Below are 19,865 nucleotides of genomic sequence, written 5' to 3'. Positions count from 1 at the left end.
AAATAAAATCAGGTAATTCTTTGTTTTTACATTCATCAGGTCCCAATCAACCCAAAATGGCACAGAGAAATTAAAAGTGCATGCCATGAAAGAGTCCAGGTCTTAGAAGGTTAACAATGTCTCTGCTGATGAGACCGGTGAATGTAGGGCGACGGTGGCAAGAAAAAACTCCCTCCTGGAGGAAGAAATCTTGGGAGGAACCAGGCTCTCTGGGTGGACCCTTCCTCCTAAGGGCAATACTTACCTGCGGTCTGAGACGACGGTTGTTCCTTCTCAGCATGATGATGGCTGTAACTTGCTTCCACATCCTGTTTTAGAATGAAGACAAAACTGATTAACGAGGTAATAGGACATTTAAAAATGATCTCAATTCAGGATGAGCTGCTGTGTCTTCTTACGTTTCTCTTGTAAAACAGGATGTAGGCAGAGTGCTGCTGTTCCTCAAAAACTGCAGATCCAGTTGTGTGGAGCACCCGTGCATCATCATAGGTGAGCCAAGGATCTGATGTAGCCTGCGGACTCGCCTCAGGATGCACGGAATTACAGATGTAGTGTCCTGAGATCACATTAAGACAAATGAATCCAACTTCTAAAAGTCAACTGATTCATGATTTGGACTTAGTGCTTCTTAGAACATCAAAAGCTTTTGTGTGTGAGTCCTTCACTGAAAAGTAGCAAGTTCTGTTAAATCATTTTCTGTTTGTAACAAGTCAGTTGTTTTACCTGATTCTGTGCCTCCATAATGACTGATGATGCTGACAAGACTGTAACAGCCACCACCCTGAGAAGGAACAAATCCAAAGAGTGTTAGTTTCATAAAGTCTCACATCAGTGTGATAATTAAGCTGATTCTCTGAGATGTTCTGCAGTCTGTTTTTACCTGTTTGGATGACATCACCAAGTCCCTCTGCAGCCAGACGGGGTCATGCACCTTCTGAAGCTTGTTGGTTTTTGTGAAGCCAAACCTCTTCAGGTGCAAGATGAGAACTCTGGCAGAAAAGGAAAAAAAACCCAAGGAACAAAATAAGAAGAATGAGTGTCAAACACAAACAGAAGATGGGGGAAAATGACTGCTCAAGTGTTGTCTTAAAAAACTGTGATGTTTACTGCGCCACAGTTTGGAAATCAGGTCAGTCGCTCAATTCTGATGTGACCTTACTCACCTTGGCAGTGTATCAAAAGACGGCTTCACTTCCGAGGTCGTCCCTCCACAATAACAGAGAAATTCAATTTTTTGTTCCTGAACAACAGCACAGAGAAAACAGGCTTTATGTTAGAAAAATCACAACATATGCACACACACACAAACACTAACAAGAAAGGTGTGTTAAGATCAGTGATACTACAACTCCACTGGAATTTGTGATCTTACCTTCAAGTATGTCTCTAACATGTCCTCAACAGACCCCTCTGGAACCAGGTCAAGAGACAAGCTAGTGAATTCCTCTTGGTGTGATGATTGGTGACCGCAGCTACACATTTAAGGAGTAACGTAGTTAAAGTAACGATCGGGTAGGTGGAAAAGAGGTATATGAAAATGTTGCAATCAGCCCTGTGTTTCTGAAAGACAGGCTTACCTCTTGCATGTCCTCATGTTTTCCATTTTGAAAACATGATGATCTTCTACTGGGCAGGTATAACTTCGGCCCAGGAGAGCTGCTTTCCTCTTCAGGTGAGGTGAAAGGCTTTTGACCTCATTGAGGAAAAAGGTTAGGAACTCATGAGCATCCTGAAAGAAAAACACAGAGATTTAAAACAGAACATAAACATTAGAAGGTAAAGCAAAAAACGAAACGTCCAAATTGCTGACGTACTTTCTGTGCACTGCCTTTGTATTCAGGAACGTGTTTGCTGAATGCCTCCTTAAAAGATTTTAGGCGGTGTTTTTTAAGGCCATAATCTCTTGAATTATGACAGTCCCTGATGTCAATGAGCCTTCTGTAAAAAGGAAAGGGTAAACAGACATTTCTGGTGTTAGATATCTTTGTTCTTCGGGTTTTTGAAGAAAGTAGAAGGTTGACGTAGCGCACCTTAAGAGCCGAGCTTCTGGCACTGCTCTCCACAAAATCTCCTGACAGCTGATGTCTCTAATGAACTCCTCAGTGTTGAGGAGGCTCTGCAGGCAGGAGTTCATGTAGCAGGTGTTTGCAATGTTTGGAAACCTGCCACACAAACACAAAGTTTACAGTATCAGTGTAAAATAAGTCATTTTCTCCACTTTGACAAAGTGAGCTTTGGTCTTTGTGCACCACGTGTACTCACCCGAAGCGGTCCACAGTCTGAATTTGATTTTCCGTTATTTTTCCATTGTTGAAATGTTTCACTAGACTATTGCAAAAAGGTAAAAACAAGAACACACAATTAGGAAAGATGTCAAGACGCTAAGCAGTGTATGTGCATGTATGCATGAGCTTTGAAGTTTAAACATTTTGGAGGATGTTTTTCTCTTACATGTTAAACAGCTGCTCCCGTACGTGCTGTTGTGCCAGAAAGTCCATAATCAAAGTGTCCCAACTCAGGTCTGATGGCTCACCATTTTCAGTGGTGTTTTTAACCTGGTGGGAACTTGGATGCAGAAAGAAGAAAGGAGTCAGGGATGCATAGCAAGCACAACAAGACAACAAACAAACATTGTCTCTCTGGAGAACAGCATTCAACCATCTAATGCTTATTTTGATCAGCAATCAGCCAAAATATTAAAAGCACTTACCTGGGATTGTCTGTAGTTTTGTCCTCGGGGCATTCTGGTTGTCCTGCTTGGGGCCAAATGACCTGTACTGAGTCCTCTGAACTGTACGGTGCTGACTCGGCAGGTGTACAGTCATGCTGCATGTTCTTTAACCTGCAAAAATATACAAAAGGATGTTAAGTATCAAATCTGCAACCAGAAGGATCCCAAAAGAATTTTGCTTTAAAGTGAGAAGATGAAAGTTTCCCTCACTTGTCACTCTTTTTATCAGGTTCCACTGTTGTTTCAGGAGCAACCTGCCTTTTTCTCTGTAGAAGGAAACCAAAAGACAGGACATAGCCATGTGCTTCATTGCTCTTAATTTCTCCCATTTCATTGTGATGAGTAAATGCTTGATGACAGTGACTCTTTCCATAAAACATACCTTCCAGAATTTGAAAATAGACCAGCGAGACTTTGTTTGTGGCTTTACAGTGGTGGGCTCTGCCTCTGTATCGCTGTCAGTTTCCTGCAGAGAACGAACAAACATAGTGTTATTAAAAAAGTAAAGTCACTTAAAACTAACAAGTACATTTTAAGGAGAATGTGCATTTCATATGTTTTCTGTAAAAGCAAACCGAGAAACAGCAGAAGAAGTGTCTCCATTTTCTTTTCTTCCTCTTCTTTTTACCATTTTCATGGTTAGGTGGTGTGGCAGCAACAGAAGCCTCCGGGACGCTGATGAGGACAAAAGTGTAAATGTTATTTTTCAAAGTGGAAATTTTTAACAAGGAGTACATCCTGGATATTGCAAATGAAAATTGATAACTGTTATGGAATACCGAAATGAACAAAATCATGTATTTTGTACATTTACACTCTATATTTTCAACTAATCTCTGAATGGACATAAATAATAGACAAAACTAGAAGTAGTAAAAATGATATAAACACACAAGGCGGAAGAAAAATAACAATAAAAGGGAAATAAAACAGCTCACACAAACCACTGCTATAAATATCTCCAGCAACATTAGATTAAAGAGTCACGCATTTCTTTACCTGTGTTGAGACGTAGAAGGAATTTCCTTCTCTGCCACGTTTTGGTTTTTTGATTTCTGTTTAGAAACAAGAAAACCAACATCAGTAATGGCATAAAACAAACATACCAAGAGAGGCTCTACATGAAAAGTGTCCAGTTAGAAAATTTGGTATTATTTTAGATTTTTTATCAATTTAGTCAGCTGATGAAGTGGATGTCTATGAATATGTTTAAATAAAATAAAAACAATTTCTTCATGCCTTAATTTGAGTTTTAAAGTTTATGGTACGAAATACAAAATCCTTCATTTGGTTCAAAATTCAGTTTTTACAGAAATCATCCATAAAGCTCCATTAAAAGCTCCAAAAGTGCTTATTTACCTTACGAAAATATTCAGAGACATGTGCTGCAAGTCTCTTCAAACTTACCTTTCTGAGAAAAAAACGTTTGAACCCAATTTGAACCATCTTTGAACCTAATTTGATCGCAGTGAAAATCTTCTGTGGTGTGCAAAAGTTCAACTGAAGACAAACTATCAAAGGTTGTATATTTATAAGCTTTCAGCATAGAATGTTCATACCCTGAACATATGTCATCATAAGGTATGGGGCTAATTTGCATATTTTGGAATGTATGCTCATTGGAACTGTATGGCACTCGTCTCCAAGCAACCCCAACAAAATACAGATCAAGTCAGGCCAAGTGGCTTTTATTGTCATTTCAACCATGTACACTGGTACAGTACAGAGTGAAATGAGACAGCGTTCCTCCAAGACCCTGGTGCTACATATGACATATAACGGACAAACACGGGACTACATAAAGTGCAATGTGCAAAAAATTTCAAAAATAAACAACACAAGACAGTGCAATGGAAACGTGCAAAATGCTGATTATTGTGCAGATACTGCAGATAAGTGCTTGGTATAGTGATGTGTGAAGATGTGTGTGTGTGTCAGTCCAGTCACTGAGTGTTCAGGAGTTTGACGGCTTGCTGGTACCTCTTTCCAGAAGGCAGCAGGGTGAAGAGTGTGTGTGAGGGGTGTGTGAGGTCCTCCATGATGCAGGTGGCTTTGCAGCTGGAGTGGGTGCTGTAAGTGTCCATGATGGAGGGGAGAGAGGCTCCAATGATCTTCTCAGCTGCTCTCAGTATCAGTTGTAGGGTATTGCGATCTGATACGGTGCAGTTACCATACTAGACAGTGATGCAGCTGCTCAGGATGCTCTCGATGGTCCCTCTGTAGAAGGTGGTGAGAATGGATGGTGAGAGATGGGCTTTCCTCAGCTTCCACACACTGTAAAAAAAATATTGTAGAATTTACGGTGAATTACTGGTAGCTGTGGTTGCCAGAATTTCACCGTGAAAAAGAAATTGTAAATGTAGAACACAAAACGGTATCCTTTTTTGGTAATCTTAAATTTCACAGTAAATAATAATTATTTTTTTTTTACAGTAAATGACTGAATTTAAACATAAATTCATGTGAAAGCAACAGACATTCCATTAACCTGATTACAGTCTTACTTTGTTAAATATAGTGAAACTGTATAAAATACAGGGAGTGCAGAATTATTAGGCAAATGAGTATTTTGTCCACATCATCCTCTTCATGCATGTTGTCTTACTCCAAGCTGTATAGGCTCGAAAGCCTACTACCAATTAAGCATATTAGGTGATGTGCATCTCTGTAATGAGAAGGGGTGTGGTCTAATGACATCAACACCCTATATCAGGTGTGCATAATTATTAGGCAACTTCCTTTCCTTTGGCAAAATGGGTCAAAAGAAGGACTTGACAGGCTCAGAAAAGTCAAAAATAGTGAGATATCTTGCAGAGGGATGCAGCAGTCTTAAAATTGCAAAGCTTCTGAAGCGTGATCATCGAACAATCAAGCGTTTCATTCAAAATAGTCAACAGGGTCGCAAGAAGCGTGTGGAAAAACCAAGGCGCAAAATAACTGCCCATGAACTGAGAAAAGTCAAGCGTGCAGCTGCCAAGATGCCACTTGCCACCAGTTTGGCCATATTTCAGAGCTGCAACATCACTGGAGTGCCCAAAAGCACAAGGTGTGCAATACTCAGAGACATGGCCAAGGTAAGAAAGGCTGAAAGACGACCACCACTGAACAAGACACACAAGCTGAAACATCAAGACTGGGCCAAGAAATATCTCAAGACTGATTTTTCTAAGGTTTTATGGACTGATGAAATGAGAATGAGTCTTGATGGGCCAGATGGATGGGCCCGTGGCTGGATTGGTAAAGGGCAGAGAGCTCCAGTCCGACTCAGACGCCAGCAAGGTGGAGGTGGAGTACTGGTTTGGGCTGGTATCATCAAAGATGAGCTTGTGGGGCCTTTTCGGGTTGAGGATGGAGTCAAGCTCAACTCCCAGTCCTACTGCCAGTTTCTGGAAGACACCTTCTTCAAGCAATGGTACAGGAAGAAGTCTGCATCCTTCAAGAAAAACATGATTTTCATGCAGGACAATGCTCCATCACACGCGTCCAAGTACTCCACAGCGTGGCTGGCAAGAAAGGGTATAAAAGAAGAAAAACTAATGACATGGCCTCCTTGTTCACCTGATCTGAACCCCATTGAGAACCTGTGGTCCATCATCAAATGTGAGATTTACAAGGAGGGAAAACAGTACACCTCTCTGAACAGTGTCTGGGAGGCTGTGGTTGCTGCTGCACGCAATGTTGATGGTGAACAGATCAAAACACTGACAGAATCCATGGATGGCAGGCTTTTGAGTGTCCTTGCAAAGAAAGGTGGCTATATTGGTCGCTGATTTGTTTTTGTTTTTGAATGTCAGAAGTGTATATTTGTGAATGTGGAGATGTTATATTGGTTTCACTGGTAAAAATAACTGAAATGGGTATATATTTGTTTTTTGTTAAGTTGCCTAACCTCATCCGTCCAGTCACCGTCCATTTACACACATTCATTCACACGCATTCACACAAGGTATTGCTGATAGTGGAGACTCCCGCGCAAATAATCAGATTCTCCACTCTCAGCAACATGAGCTCATTCATTTGTTTTATTTTGTTTTGTAGGAAAATAGTTCTTTATGACTGGATTGGCTCGCTGCAATCCTTTTAGACAGAGACTTAGCCTTCTCCTCCGCCCATTGTAATCTGGAAAAGGTCACCTTATGTTTATTCTCCTGGAAATTTTGTCAGCGCTGTTATTCACTCTTGCCGGCCTGCTTAGAACAAAAATGAGAAAAAGAGAGCTGATTATTAACTCATCAAGGCACAAAACAAAATCACCTGCCTGGTTTTCTCTAAGTGCACTGTTACAAAAATAATGGGCCCAATTCTAGACATGTCCAGATTTAATAAAACTCCCTAAAATAAGAAAACAACACAAACCTAACTGACAAAATCAACCCATCACTACAACAACAACCTCAAAAGTCTTAAACACTCTTAAACTTCACCCTTTCAATACACCGAAAACCTTGTCAAAAGCTGCACAGTTTTGCACACAATAATGTCCCCCTTTAAGCACTTTAACATACTTATATTTAGCATAAGATATAAACCCGTCACAACAATGTATCATCACTAAATTATAAATTTCCTGTCCAACTCTGCACTCCTAAGTCACTCTTATAAAAACTACTTCAATCGCTTTTCTTTTTTCCATAAATCACTCCCTTGTCATATAGCTTCTCTGAGTTATTCCTTAACTTCAAGCTTTAAGTGTATTTTATTAAACATTCACACCATTCTATCACTCATAAAAGTAGCAAGCTGATTTTCATTGCATATGTTTGCGTTCTTAGCCAGGTTTAATCAGTGTCTATGCATTAATCTTCATGAGCTTGTCTTTGTAAAGTTAATGCATTTTCTGTTTGTGTGTGTGATTTTGTATATGTTTCATTTGCAGTGTTTCAGACTCCTTCACAATTTTCCACTTAAACAGTCAGTGTTCTCTTTCCCAAATTTGCTAACCCAAATTTTGATTTCCCACATTAAATAACAGCATTCCTTGTCCTCAACCAGGAGTCAGGGCTTGCTTTTCAGGTTCAGAAACACATTGCGCTGTGAACAATTCAGTCAGAAACTTGCCTGAACATTTCCAGTGATGTTAACCTATAACTTTCTTCCGACCGCTGCATGTGGAAAATTGATCCAGGTCTGCTTTGCCCCTGAAAAAACACAACTGAGACATTTTCATTATTATCATGAGTGCTTAAACGACCCGTTTCTCTCTCTCTGGTCAGAAATACCAACTTGTGTCATGTATGTAAGTGTGTTCTTCCTTGCTTTCATGATATGTGGTCATGTTAATGGAGTGTAAGCTGTTCCTTCATTGCATTCTTGTGTATTTTATAATCAGGTTTAATTCATGCATCTTTTCACTGAGCTGTGGATTCAAACTGTCTCACTTCTGATTCTTTCCAAAAATAATTCCACATGTAACAATTTGTGTATGTGTGTTTTCTATTCATTCATATAATTGTTAGTTCATGTATTTATTTTCCTCGGTCTTTCTTTCTTTTTCTTTTTTTTTTGATGCGGTGGACAATCCTAAACCTCCATGATTTAGCTTCCATTTTCAATCCAATTATATCCTGTACCCTCGCAGTCGAACTCGTCCGAGCTTGACCTCCGACTGGTCCCTGTCCCTTTTTCCACAGTGTCCTGTATGGCCTTCAAAGCTCCACCAAACACAGTCAGCTGTGTCTTCTTCTCTGTTGATCTTTTCAGTCTTCTTCTTTTTAGGTTAAGTCTTAGCCTGGCAAAATATCACATTCAGTGCCTTCAAACAGTCATGTCACACTGTTCTTACCAGCCTGCAGCTCACCGTGCATGTTTTCATCACGTGCTTTCTTTCATACTGCTTCTGGAGTCGTCAGTGTTCAGTTGCACTGTCATTTGCCTGCTGTTAATTCTTCAAGTCCACGATGTTCTGTCGGTCTTCATCAGGAGATTAACTGTCCTTTGAGCTTCTTCTCAGGTTTGGGACAAAGTGAGAGGTCAAGCTGTAAAATTTTAGCCAAAACCTGGCCTGTTTTCATCCCAATTCTGTTAATCTATCCTTTTGCCGCTGTTCTCATGTTTTCAGGTTGAGGAGAGTCCACCTGTATTGACACACTAAAGCATACAATTAGTATCCTTTTCATTTCTTTCCTTAAAACCTCCATTTGCTTCATCTGCCTAGAGTTTAACTCGTCTGTTTCTCTCTCTGGGTGCTCCCTTGACACAGTCAGTTCCTTTTATGGGCATGCAAAGTTCCTGTCACACACACACACACGCAGCTAGTCAAAGCCATATTTTCTGTTCCTCTCCTGTTTTTTACAGGCTAATCAAACTCTTTTTTTTTTGTATTTACAATCTACAAACCCTCTTTAGTTCTACTAAGTCTTGATCTAAAAACAATACACCCTTATTCCACGCACACACACTTTTAACTAGAGCTCTTTCAGACATCAGGAATCGTCTCACACACACCACCTTTTCTCTCAAACTTCCACTTTTTCACTCACTCTTCTATGAACCTTCGTAGTGTTATTATTACTTATTTATTATTTGGTACAAATCACACAGAATCATTCAAATCATGTACTCACAATATTCACACACTTAGAATCACTCAAAATACGCTTTCCTAAGAGTATTTTATCAAACATGCTTTTTAGAATCAGAAAGAGGAAGTAGACAACACCCAGTTAAGAGCGTATGTCCTCTTAAAAGAGAAGAGAAATAAACACATATGGGACAATTCTCCCCATCTTACACAAAATATGACATTAAATATCCTTTTCTAATTCCTGTTCTTCTTTAAACACAATGAATGACCTCCAGGTCATAACCTTTGGACTTATAACTCTGATATAAGTCCTCACAGCGCACCAAGCACAGAGAAAATTCAACCTCAGTGCTTCAGAATTCTCCTCAAAATTCAGAAACTGTTTCTGTCATTTATCTGCCCAAGAACTTCATCAAATGGACCTCGCTGGGTCCAGTAATCCTCAGCACATGTATATCACTGCAGCCAGTGAAGATTTAAAACAGTTTCTTGTCTCAGTGCATCCAGTATTAACTTATCAGATGGACCGTCAGCCAATCCATCAATCTCAACACAATTGTGTGTCCACATGTACACAACTTATTCTTCACTTGTATCACAGCACATCTAGTAATATCATCAGAATTACTTCAACATGGTAAACATTGATTTTCCTTTAAAATCAATTTACCATTAGAACTCACAGCTGACTCGATTCTCTGAAATCCTGAGTCAGTTAAACACCTTGCTCAACTCAAGGTGTCCTTTTCTCGGACTCCCTCGTCCGAGCTCACTCTTTTTACCCGGCATCTCCACCGGAATGTTACGAGATCTTCATAGACCCAAAAGTAAGCATATTATTTCCCTAGTCAAAAGTGAAACCGTTCCTCACACAGTAATTCTTAATCCAACCTTAAAGTGAAACCAACACCCTTCGTGTTTTGAAACTAAAAAGAGGAAGGAACAGCGCCCAATTTTAACTGCGCATGTTGTTACTGAACAACACACACACACACACACACAGACCCAGGGCAATTCTTCCTGGATCATTTATCAACATCCAAACCAACACAGTCCGCATTGATTATTCTTCTGGACCTCAGCGGATCCACCAAAATTCATATAAGTATATCAACCATTCACCGATTTATTTCTTTTCCTCAGACCACGCCAGATCTGTTAATATCAACAAAGCTGCACACTCAGAATTGTACAGCTGATTCTTCCCTTCAGACCGCGCTGGATCTGTTACTTCAGCACAATAAACACTGATTTTCCTTCAAAATCAGTTTACCAAGAGCCACAAAACCATTTCTGACTCGATTTTCTGAAATTCTGTGTCACTTAAACATCCTGACAGAACCAGGTGTTTTCTGTCGGACTTCCTTGTCCGAAATTACTCTTTTTACTCACAAATAAGTGTCTCTCAAAATGATCCTCTGATCATTAGCTATTTCTGAGGCCACAACTCTCAGCAGCGCCACCTGAGTAAGGTCCCCTGGAACACCTAGAAAACGTCTTTCCTAGGGAGGAAGTTCTTCAACTTCGTGACTAACACTTATTGAACCATAAACTGACCAATAACTCTTATATTCTTCAACTACATTGGTCTCTTTTCTCTCTTACTTCTTAACATCTCATGTTACTTTTATCTCAGTACTGTCTTCTACGAGTCGACCTTGAACACAACCCTACTTCAAAGTTTCACTTTCATTACTTCAACGTTTTACTTTATTCTCAAGAATTCAGTTTTACCACTACTGAGCCAATTTGATCGTTAAGATCATCTACTCAGCGAACAGATAATTTAGAATTCAGCCAATTTGCACAAATTTGCTTATTGAAAAGGTTTGTGCTTACCTTTTTAAATCTTTTTAGACCGGTCTTCTGTTCGCCTCATATCAGATCCAAACTTCGGCCACATTTGTTCTCTCTGTTGCACGAAGAACCGGGCGGAAACACCAAATATTGAACCCCGATCCTTTTTTCCCCATGACAGAACAGAGAAAACCGACTCATAGTGTGTTAAAACAGTTATTTCTTTTTATTCAATCATCTTCCAGAAGAGAGAGAGATCCCTGCACAGCTCAAACGCCAGTTGCAAGAGCTCTAACATTAGAATCATAAGCTGTGTCTCATATAGGTGTTATTTTGGTACTTTACACGTCACACAGGCTCGAACATTGCTTATATGGAAAGTTCCTCTTTTCTGTGTCTTATCTATTAATAGGCTTGTGCACTAAAACTTCCTGTTTTTCAGTCTGGCTGAGCACTTATTTGTGAGTCAAAGGTGGCCTTGCTCTACAAGCCTTCATTATTAAAGTACATAAAACAATATAATAGGAAATTAAGGATACTAAGGATATTGATTTCCTGACAGTAGTGAACTTATTCAGAGTATATGACTGACCCAACTCATATATTTTTTTAAATTTCCTCTACAATGGTCAGGATGGCAGAAGCAGGTTGCAATGAAATACATAACCCTAAATAAATCAAAAAGGAACATTGTCTTTAGCTGCTCCTGTTAAATTAAACAGGTGTTTGGTTCACAGTAAAGCTAGCTAAAATCTTCAACCTGCTGCATTAGCATGAACTTTCCAGAAAACTAAACAGGACTGAAAGCGAAGCCTGTAACAGAGGAACGCTTTCAATGCAACAAGAAAACTGACCAAGCGAACTATGGTTACAGCTGACATACGTTTCAAATCTAATGATATACTTACATTGAAAGAGAAGGTTGTTGGCTCGGGGGAGGGTGCTGGGGGTACTCCCTTGCTGAGTGGAGTCAGTCTGGACCATTAGAAGTGGCTATCTACTTCTTCATTGGTTTGGCGGACTACACGCTTCCAAGGAGTATTGGTGCCCTCTGCTGTTGCAGTACCTCACAGTCAGACAGCTATATCGCGATAGCGCATGTTGATGATGTCATCAAGCTGCGCCTGTTTCGGTCGAAAGCATCGCAGCGGCTACAACCATTATCATCTGCAAATTATGCCAGGCGACAGTCATAGCAAAGAGATGAAGCACTTTTGAAATATGGGGAAAGCCAAAAACTGCGCTTCCTCCACTTCTGTAATATTGATTCATTAATGTTGAATTCTGTCGCAGCTGTTCTATTCCCATGTTGTTGCAGTATATTAATAACTAACCTTGTATTGTGGATGAATAATCTCAGTTGTTCTCCTGACTGAAGTTTGGCCCGTGTATAACATCCTGCTATGCGATTGCATTTGTCCATACAGAATCCCTCACGTTAACTTTTATTGAGTGGAAAAAAAGTTGGTGTTCATCCTCCAGCTTCACTGTGCTAATGTTATGCTAACATAGCTGTGTCGCTAGCAATCACGTAGCACAACATTATATACCAGGTAGTCCAACTTCAGTAACCCTGCAAACGCCACTGCTGTTTAGTTTTCTGTCTTCATTTATGTTGGAAGTGGTAGCAGAGCTGTACGTTTTAATTAGTGTCAAAAATCTCTCAGTCAGAACATGGTATGTCTTGTTTAGGTGGAAACTAGCGAGCTAACTTCCTGTTAACTTGTAACTCCGTTAAATTTAATAAATTCTGTTTTCATGGATGCCTGGATGTTAAACTTAATTGTTACATCTGGTAAAGCAGCAACACTGATGATTTTATTCAAGATGAAAGAATTTAGACCGTTTTTAACTCTCAGTATTCGTTTGACTTTGGGACCTGAAGCATACGGAGTTTGGGACCCAGATTACTCCGCGAAGCTCCTCACTACGGCAGCCGTAATGCTCTGACAATCCATCAAGCAGTGCGGCTTACCAAAGTTGTACTAAAACATTTTTAACAGATTTCTGCACGCCCAAATCGGTTCGAGGTCAGTAAGCACAACCAGAATTCATACATAAGGCACACTCTTGATTTTTGAGAAAAATTAAAGGATTTTAAGTGTGCTTTATAGTGTGGAAAATACGTTATACAGAAGAAAAGAATATATCGCGATATATAGCGTTACCGCACATGCGTCAAATTATATCGCGATATGGATTTTAGGCCATATCGGTCAGCCCTACAACAAGGTGATTCTCAAAGAGCTTGTGACCTGGTCTGGTTGAGCTGCAGGGAAGGGGTGGTGCAGCAGGCTTGAGGGGCAATGCCAGTAAGGCTGGGACGTGAGCTGCAGCCTCATCCAACCTCTTTTTTTTTTTTCCCAGGTGCCAAGCTACCCTTCAGTTTCATCATACCATCCCTAACGATAACTGTAGAGTTGATGGAGGATGAAGACAGCAGAGAGAGCAAAAGAAACAGGTAAGAGCGGACAGGTAGTCAGAGTTAACAAAAACTGTTAAAGCCAGTGTAGCTTCTGTTTTGAACACATTTATTGATGATGATTATACATAAATAAGCATCGAGAGCGTCCTGAGCAACTGCATCACTGTCTAGTATGGTAACTACACTGTATCAGATCGCAATACCCTACAACTGATAAGTGAGAGCAGCTGAGAAGATCATTGGAATCCCTCTCCCCTCCATCCGCAAAGCCACCAGCATTATGGAGGACCTCACACACTCCTCACACAGAGTTGATGGAGGATGAAGACAGCAGAGAGAGCAAAAGAAACAGGTAAGAGCAGACAGGTAGTCAAAGTTAACAAAAACTTTTAAAGCCAGAGTAGCTTCTGTTTTGAACACGTTTATTGATGATGATTATACATAAATAAGCAGTGTATTATACTGTAATCAGATGTGGATTCTCATTAACCGCTTTAATAGTAACTATGTGTCACAAATAATATCTTATTAACAGATAGTGAAATAAAATGGTGATGAAGACAGTAACTCCAGAACAAGGGGCGTAGGATTTTGAATTGATACCATAGGTGCATCTACTAAAGTTTTGGGGTCAGTTTGAATATCAGTGACCTTGACCTCAAGGTCAAAGGTCAAGTTTTCTGAAAATCTTGTGAATGCTACAACTAGGTGACAGGAAGGAAGTCACCCAGGTTGTTCAAATTTGTACCTTAGGTGCATTTACTAGGAGGCTGAAGGGTTGCACTGGGGGCCATCTGTAGAGGTTTAGAGTCAGCAACCTGTCTGTGAACGTGGACAAAACAAAAGAGATGATTGTTGACTTCAGGAGAGCACAAAGAGCTCACTGCCCACTTAACATTAATGGATGCTCTGTGGAGGTCATCAAGAGCACCAAATTCCTTGGTGTCCACCTGGCGGAAAACCTCTCCTGGTCCCTTAACCCCAGCTCCATAACTAAGGAGGCCCAACAGCATCTCTACTTCCTGCAGAAGTGAAGGAAAGCCCATCTCTCACCATCCATTCTCACCACCTTCTACAGAGGGACTGTCAAGAGCATCCTGAGCAGCTGCATCACTGTCTAGTATGGTAACTGCACCGTGTCAGATCGCAATACCCTACAACTGATAGTAAGAGCATCTGAGAAGATCATTGGAATCCCTCTCCCCTCCATCATGGAAACTTTTAGCACCTGCTCCATCCGCAAAGCCACCAGCATTATGGAGGGCCTCACACACCCCTCACACACACTCTTCACCCTGCTGCCTTCTGGAAAGAGATACCAGAGCATCCTGGCCCTCACTACCAGACTACCAGAACAGTTTCTCCCCCCAAGCCGTCAGACTCCTGAACACTCAGTGACTGGACTGGCACACGCACATGCACACCTTCACACATGTCACTACCAAGCACTTATCTGCAGTATCTCACACTCATACAGACACACACACACACACACACACACCAAGTTACTTTTGCACAATAATCAGCATTTTGCACGTTTCCATTGCACTGTCTTGTGTTGTTTATTTTTGAAATTTTTTGCACATTGCACTTTATGTAGTCCCGAGTTTGTCCGTTATATGTCATATGTAGCACCAGGGTCTTGGAGGAACGCTGTCTCATTTCACTCTGTACTGTACCAGTGTACATGGTTGAAATGACAATAAAAGCCACTTGGCCTGACTTGATCTGTATTTTGTTGGGGTTGCTTGGAGACGAGTGCCATACAGTTCCAATGAGCATACATTCCAAAATATGCAAATTAGCCCCATACCTTATGATGACATATGTTCAGGGTATGAACATTCTATGCTGAAAGCTTCTAAATATACAACCTTTCACAGTTTGTCTTCAGTTGAACTTTTGCACAGCACAGAAGATTTTCACTGCGATCAAATTAGGTTCAAAGATGGTTCAAATTGGGTTCAAACATTTTTTTCTCAGAAAGGTAAGTTTGAAGAGACTTGCAGCACATGTCTCTGAATATTTTCGTACGGTAAATAAGCACTTTTGAAGCTTTTAATGGAGCTTTATGGATGATTTCTGTAAAAACTGAATTTTGAACCAAATGAAGGATTTTGTATTTCGTACCATAAACTTTAAAACTCAAATTAAGGCATGAAGAAATTGTTTTTATTTTATTTAAACATATTCATAGACATCCACTTCATGAGCTGACTAAATTGATAAAAAATCTAAAATAATACCAAATTTTCTAACTGGACACTTTTCATGTAGAGCCTCTCTTGGTATGTTTGTTTTATGCCATTACTGATGTTGGTTTTCTTGTTTCTAAACAGAAATCAAAAAACCAAAACGTGGCAGAGAAGGAAATTCCTTCTACGTCTCAGCACAGGTAAAGAAATGCGTGACTCCTTAATCTAATGTTGCTGGAGATATTTATAGCAGTGGTTTGTGTGAGCTGTTTTATTTCCCTTTTATTGTTATTTTTCTTCCGCCTTGTGTGTTTATATCATTTTTACTACTTCTAGTTTTGTCTATTATTTATATCCATTCAGAGATTAGTTGAAAATATAGAGTGTAAATGTACAAAATACATGATTTTGTTCATTTGGGTATTCCATAACAGTTATCAATTTTCATTTGCAATATCCAGGATGTACTCCTTGTTAAAAATTTCCACTTTGAAAAATAACATTTACACTTTTGTCCTCATCAGCGTCCCGGAGGCTTCTGTTGCTGCCACACCACCTAACCATGAAAATGGTAACAAGAAGAGGAAGAAAAGAAAATGGAGACACTTCTTCTGCTGTTTCTCGGTTTGCTTTTACAGAAAACATATGAAATGCACATTCTCCTTAAAATGTACTTGTTAGTTTTAAGTGACTTTACTTTTTTAATAACACTATGTTTGTTCGTTCTCTACAGGAAACTGACAGCGATACAGAGGCAGAGCCCACCACTGTAAAGCCACAAACAAAGTCTCGCTGGTCTATTTTCAAATTCTGGAAGGTATGTTTTATGGAAAGAGTCACTGTCATCAAGCATTTACTCATCACAATGAAATGGGAGAAATTAAGAGCAATGAAGCACATGGCTATGTCCTGTCTTTTGGTTTCCTTCTACAGAGAAAAAGGCAGGTTGCTCCTGAAACAACAGTGGAACCTGATAAAAAGAGTGACAAGTGAGGGAAACTTTCATCTTCTCACTTTAAAGCAAAATTCTTTTGGGATCCTTCTGGTTGCAGATTTGATACTTAACATCCTTTTGTATATTTTTGCAGATTAAAGAACATGCAGCATGACTGTACACCTGCCGAGTCAGCACCGTACAGTTCAGAGGACTCAGTACAGGTCATTTGGCCCCAAGCAGGACAACCAGAATGCCCCGAGGACAAAACTACAGACAATCCCAGGTAAGTGCTTTTAATATTTTGGCTGATTGCTGATCAAAATAAGCATTAGATGGTTGAATGCTGTTCTCCAGAGAGACAATGTTTGTTTGTTGTCTTGTTGTGCTTGCTATGCATCCCTGACTCCTTTCTTCTTTCTGCATCCAAGTTCCCACCAGGTTAAAAACACCACTGAAAATGGTGAGCCATCAGACCTGAGTTGGGACACTTTGATTATGGACTTTCTGGCACAAGAGCACGTACGGGAGCAGCTGTTTAACATGTAAGAGAAAAACGTCCTCCAAAATGTTTAAACTTCAAAGCTCATGCATACATGCACATACACTGCTTAGCGTCTTGACATCTTTCCTAATTGTGTGTTCTTGTTTTTACCTTTTTGCAATAGTCTAGTGAAACATTTCAACAATGGAAAAATAACGGAAAATCAAATTCAGACTGTGGACCGCTTCGGGTGAGTACACGTGGTGCACAAAGACCAAAGCTCACTTTGTCAAAGTGGAGAAAATGACTTATTTTACACTGATACTGTAAACTTTGTGTTTGTGTGGCAGGTTTCCAAACATTGCAAACACCTGCTACATGAACTCCTGCCTGCAGAGCCTCCTCAACACTGAGGAGTTCATTAGAGACATCAGCTGTCAGGAGATTTTGTGGAGAGCAGTGCCAGAAGCTCGGCTCTTAAGGTGCGCTACGTCAACCTTCTACTTTCTTCAAAAACCTGAAGAACAAAGATATCTAACACCAGAAATGTCTGTTTACCCTTTCCTTTTTACAGAAGGCTCATTGACATCAGGGACTGTCATAATTCAAGAGATTATGGCCTTAAAAAACACCGCCTAAAATCTTTTAAGGAGGCATTCAGCAAACACGTTCCTGAATACAAAGGCAGTGCACAGAAAGTACGTCAGCAATTTGGACGTTTCGTTTTTTGCTTTACCTTCTAATGTTTATGTTCTGTTTTAAATCTCTGTGTTTTTCTTTCAGGATGCTCATGAGTTCCTAACCTTTTTCCTCAATGAGGTCAAAAGCCTTTCACCTCACCTGAAGAGGAAAGCAGCTCTCCTGGGCCGAAGTTATACCTGCCCAGTAGAAGATCATCATGTTTTCAAAATGGAAAACATGAGGACATGCAAGAGGTAAGCCTGTCTTTCAGAAACACAGGGCTGATTGCAACATTTTCATATACCTCTTTTCCACCTACCCGATCGTTACTTTAACTACGTTACTCCTTAAATGTGTAGCTGCGGTCACCAATCATCACACCAAGAGGAATTCACTAGCTTGTCTCTTGACCTGGTTCCAGAGGGGTCTGTTGAGGACATGTTAGAGACATACTTGAAGGTAAGATCACAAATTCCAGTGGAGTTGTAGTATCACTGATCTTAACACACCTTTCTTGTTAGTGTTTGTGTGTGTGTGCATATGTTGTGATTTTTCTAACATAAAGCCTGTTTTCTCTGTGCTGTTGTTCAGGAACAAAAAATTGAATTTCTCTGTTATTGTGGAGGGACGACCTCGGAAGTGAAGCCGTCTTTTGATACACTGCCAAGGTGAGTAAGGTCACATCAGAATTGAGCGACTGACCTGATTTCCAAACTGTGGCGCAGTAAACATCACAGTTTTTTAAGACAACACTTGAGCAGTCATTTTCCCCCATCTTCTGTTTGTGTTTGACACTCATTCTTCTTATTTTGTTCCTTGGGTTTTTTTTTCCTTTTCTGCCAGAGTTCTCATCTTGCACCTGAAGAGGTTTGGCTTCACAAAAACCAACAAGCTTCAGAAGGTGCATGACCCCGTCTGGCTGCAGAGGGACTTGGTGGTGTCATCCAAACAGGTAAAAACAGACTGCAGAACATCTCAGAGAATCAGCTTAATTATCGCACTGATGTGAGACTTTATGAAACTAACACTCTTTGGATTTGTTCCTTCTCAGGGTGGTGGCTGTTACAGTCTTGTCAGCATCATCAGTCACTATGGAGGCACAGAATCAGGTAAAACAACTGACTTGTTACAAACAGAAAATGATTTAACAGAACTTGCTACTTTTCAGTGAAGGACTCACACACAAAAGCTTTTGATGTTCTAAGAAGCACTAAGTCCGAATCATGAATCAGTTGACTTTTAGAAGTTGGATTCATTTGTCTTAATGTGATCTCAGGACACTACATCTGTAATTCCGTGCATCCTGAGGCGAGTCCGCAGGCTACATCAGATCCTTGGCTCACCTATGATGATGCACGGGTGCTCCACACAACTGGATCTGCAGTTTTTGAGGAACAGCAGCACTCTGCCTACATCCTGTTTTACAAGAGAAACGTAAGAAGACACAGCAGCTCATCCTGAATTGAGATCATTTTTAAATGTCCTATTACCTCGTTAATCAGTTTTGTCTTCATTCTAAAACAGGATGTGGAAGCAAGTTACAGCCATCATCATGCTGAGAAGGAACAACCGTCGTCTCAGACCGCAGGTAAGTATTGCCCTTAGGAGGAAGGGTCCACCCAGAGAGCCTGGTTCCTCCCAAGATTTCTTCCTCCAGGAGGGAGTTTTTTCTTGCCACCGTCGCCCTACATTCACTGGTCTCATCAGCAGAGACATTGTTAACCTTCTAAGACCTGGACTCTTTCATGGCATGCATTTTTAATTTCTCTGTGCCATTTTGGGTTGATTGGGACCTGATGAATGTAAAAACAAAGAATTACCTGAGTTTTATTTCGGTGAAAAATGAGATCCACATATGAGGACATTTGTTTTACATTTTGATGGAACAGTGGCAGTATGATGTCCTCATAAGTGGATATCAGCCCTTTGTATAACAACATTTTATATTTTGGTCTAGACAACCCAAAATGTAATGCCCACATATATGGACTCCAGGTCCTAGGAGGTTAAAACAAAGTCTACTAGAGATAGTCCTTTTCACGACCAGTGTTTGGCTTGCTCTCTGGGAACAACAAAAAATTAAACAAATAAATTA

At 40.2% G+C, this 19,865-nt stretch overlaps 2 protein-coding genes and 1 long non-coding RNA gene across 3 annotated transcripts; 1 reads left to right on the top strand and 2 right to left on the bottom strand.

Moving 5' to 3' along the window:
• LOC102082672 (ubiquitin carboxyl-terminal hydrolase 26) lies at window positions 1–4,220 on the bottom strand. Its single transcript, XM_019346322.2, has 17 exons — window positions 4,139–4,220; window positions 3,731–3,786; window positions 3,307–3,406; window positions 3,114–3,197; window positions 2,942–2,997; window positions 2,711–2,842; window positions 2,452–2,565; window positions 2,263–2,328; window positions 2,031–2,162; window positions 1,815–1,938; window positions 1,578–1,729; window positions 1,373–1,472; window positions 1,164–1,240; window positions 881–989; window positions 724–781; window positions 399–556; window positions 1–308 (listed from the first exon to the last, which is right to left on the bottom strand). The coding sequence occupies exons 1-17, from the start codon at window positions 4,175–4,177 to the stop codon at window positions 228–230; spliced, it is 1,638 nt and encodes a 545-aa protein (XP_019201867.1). The 5' UTR covers window positions 4,178–4,220; the 3' UTR covers window positions 1–227.
• A 3,603-nt stretch (window positions 4,221–7,823) lies between these two features.
• LOC102080821 (uncharacterized) lies at window positions 7,824–12,133 on the bottom strand. Its single transcript, XR_002056663.2, has 3 exons — window positions 11,960–12,133; window positions 11,094–11,214; window positions 7,824–7,883 (listed from the first exon to the last, which is right to left on the bottom strand). It is a non-coding gene; the product is annotated as an uncharacterized LOC102080821 (long non-coding RNA).
• A 3,185-nt stretch (window positions 12,134–15,318) lies between these two features.
• Window positions 15,319–19,595, top strand: LOC109194914 (ubiquitin carboxyl-terminal hydrolase 26). The gene is made up of 17 exons (XM_019346321.2): window positions 15,319–15,463; window positions 15,816–15,871; window positions 16,196–16,295; window positions 16,405–16,488; window positions 16,605–16,660; window positions 16,760–16,891; window positions 17,037–17,150; window positions 17,274–17,339; window positions 17,440–17,571; window positions 17,664–17,787; window positions 17,873–18,024; window positions 18,130–18,229; window positions 18,362–18,438; window positions 18,614–18,722; window positions 18,822–18,879; window positions 19,047–19,204; window positions 19,295–19,595. Exons 1-17 carry the CDS (start codon window positions 15,425–15,427, stop codon window positions 19,373–19,375), a joined length of 1,638 nt encoding a protein of 545 aa, XP_019201866.1. The 5' UTR covers window positions 15,319–15,424; the 3' UTR covers window positions 19,376–19,595.
• Window positions 19,596–19,865: the final 270 nt, after the last annotated feature.

This window comes from Oreochromis niloticus, linkage group LG15, assembly GCF_001858045.2.
Source record: "Oreochromis niloticus isolate F11D_XX linkage group LG15, O_niloticus_UMD_NMBU, whole genome shotgun sequence".
NCBI classification, from domain to species: Eukaryota; Metazoa; Chordata; class Actinopteri; order Cichliformes; family Cichlidae; genus Oreochromis; species Oreochromis niloticus.
The sequence above is the reverse complement of the archived record's forward strand: the minus strand, read 5'-3'. Positions and strand labels throughout refer to the sequence as shown.

Bases quoted from the DNA above. Each gene is read 5' to 3' on its own strand.
- LOC109194914 (XM_019346321.2), top strand. From the start codon at position 15,425: ATGGTTCAAATTGGGTTCAAACATTTTTTTCTCAGAAAG. The intron at 15,872-16,195 runs GTAAAGAAATGC...TGTCCTCATCAG, and splicing joins CCTTCTACGTCTCAGCACAG to CGTCCCGGAGGCTTCTGTTG. The intron at 17,151-17,273 runs GTAAGAGAAAAA...TTTTTGCAATAG, and splicing joins CGGGAGCAGCTGTTTAACAT to TCTAGTGAAACATTTCAACA.
- LOC102082672 (XM_019346322.2), bottom strand. From the start codon at position 4,177: ATGGTTCAAATTGGGTTCAAACGTTTTTTTCTCAGAAAG. The intron at 3,198-3,306 runs GTTTGCTTTTAC...CGTTCTCTGCAG, and splicing joins ACTTCTTCTGCTGTTTCTCG to GAAACTGACAGCGATACAGA. The intron at 557-723 runs GTAAAACAACTG...ATGTGATCTCAG, and splicing joins TTATGGAGGCACAGAATCAG to GACACTACATCTGTAATTCC.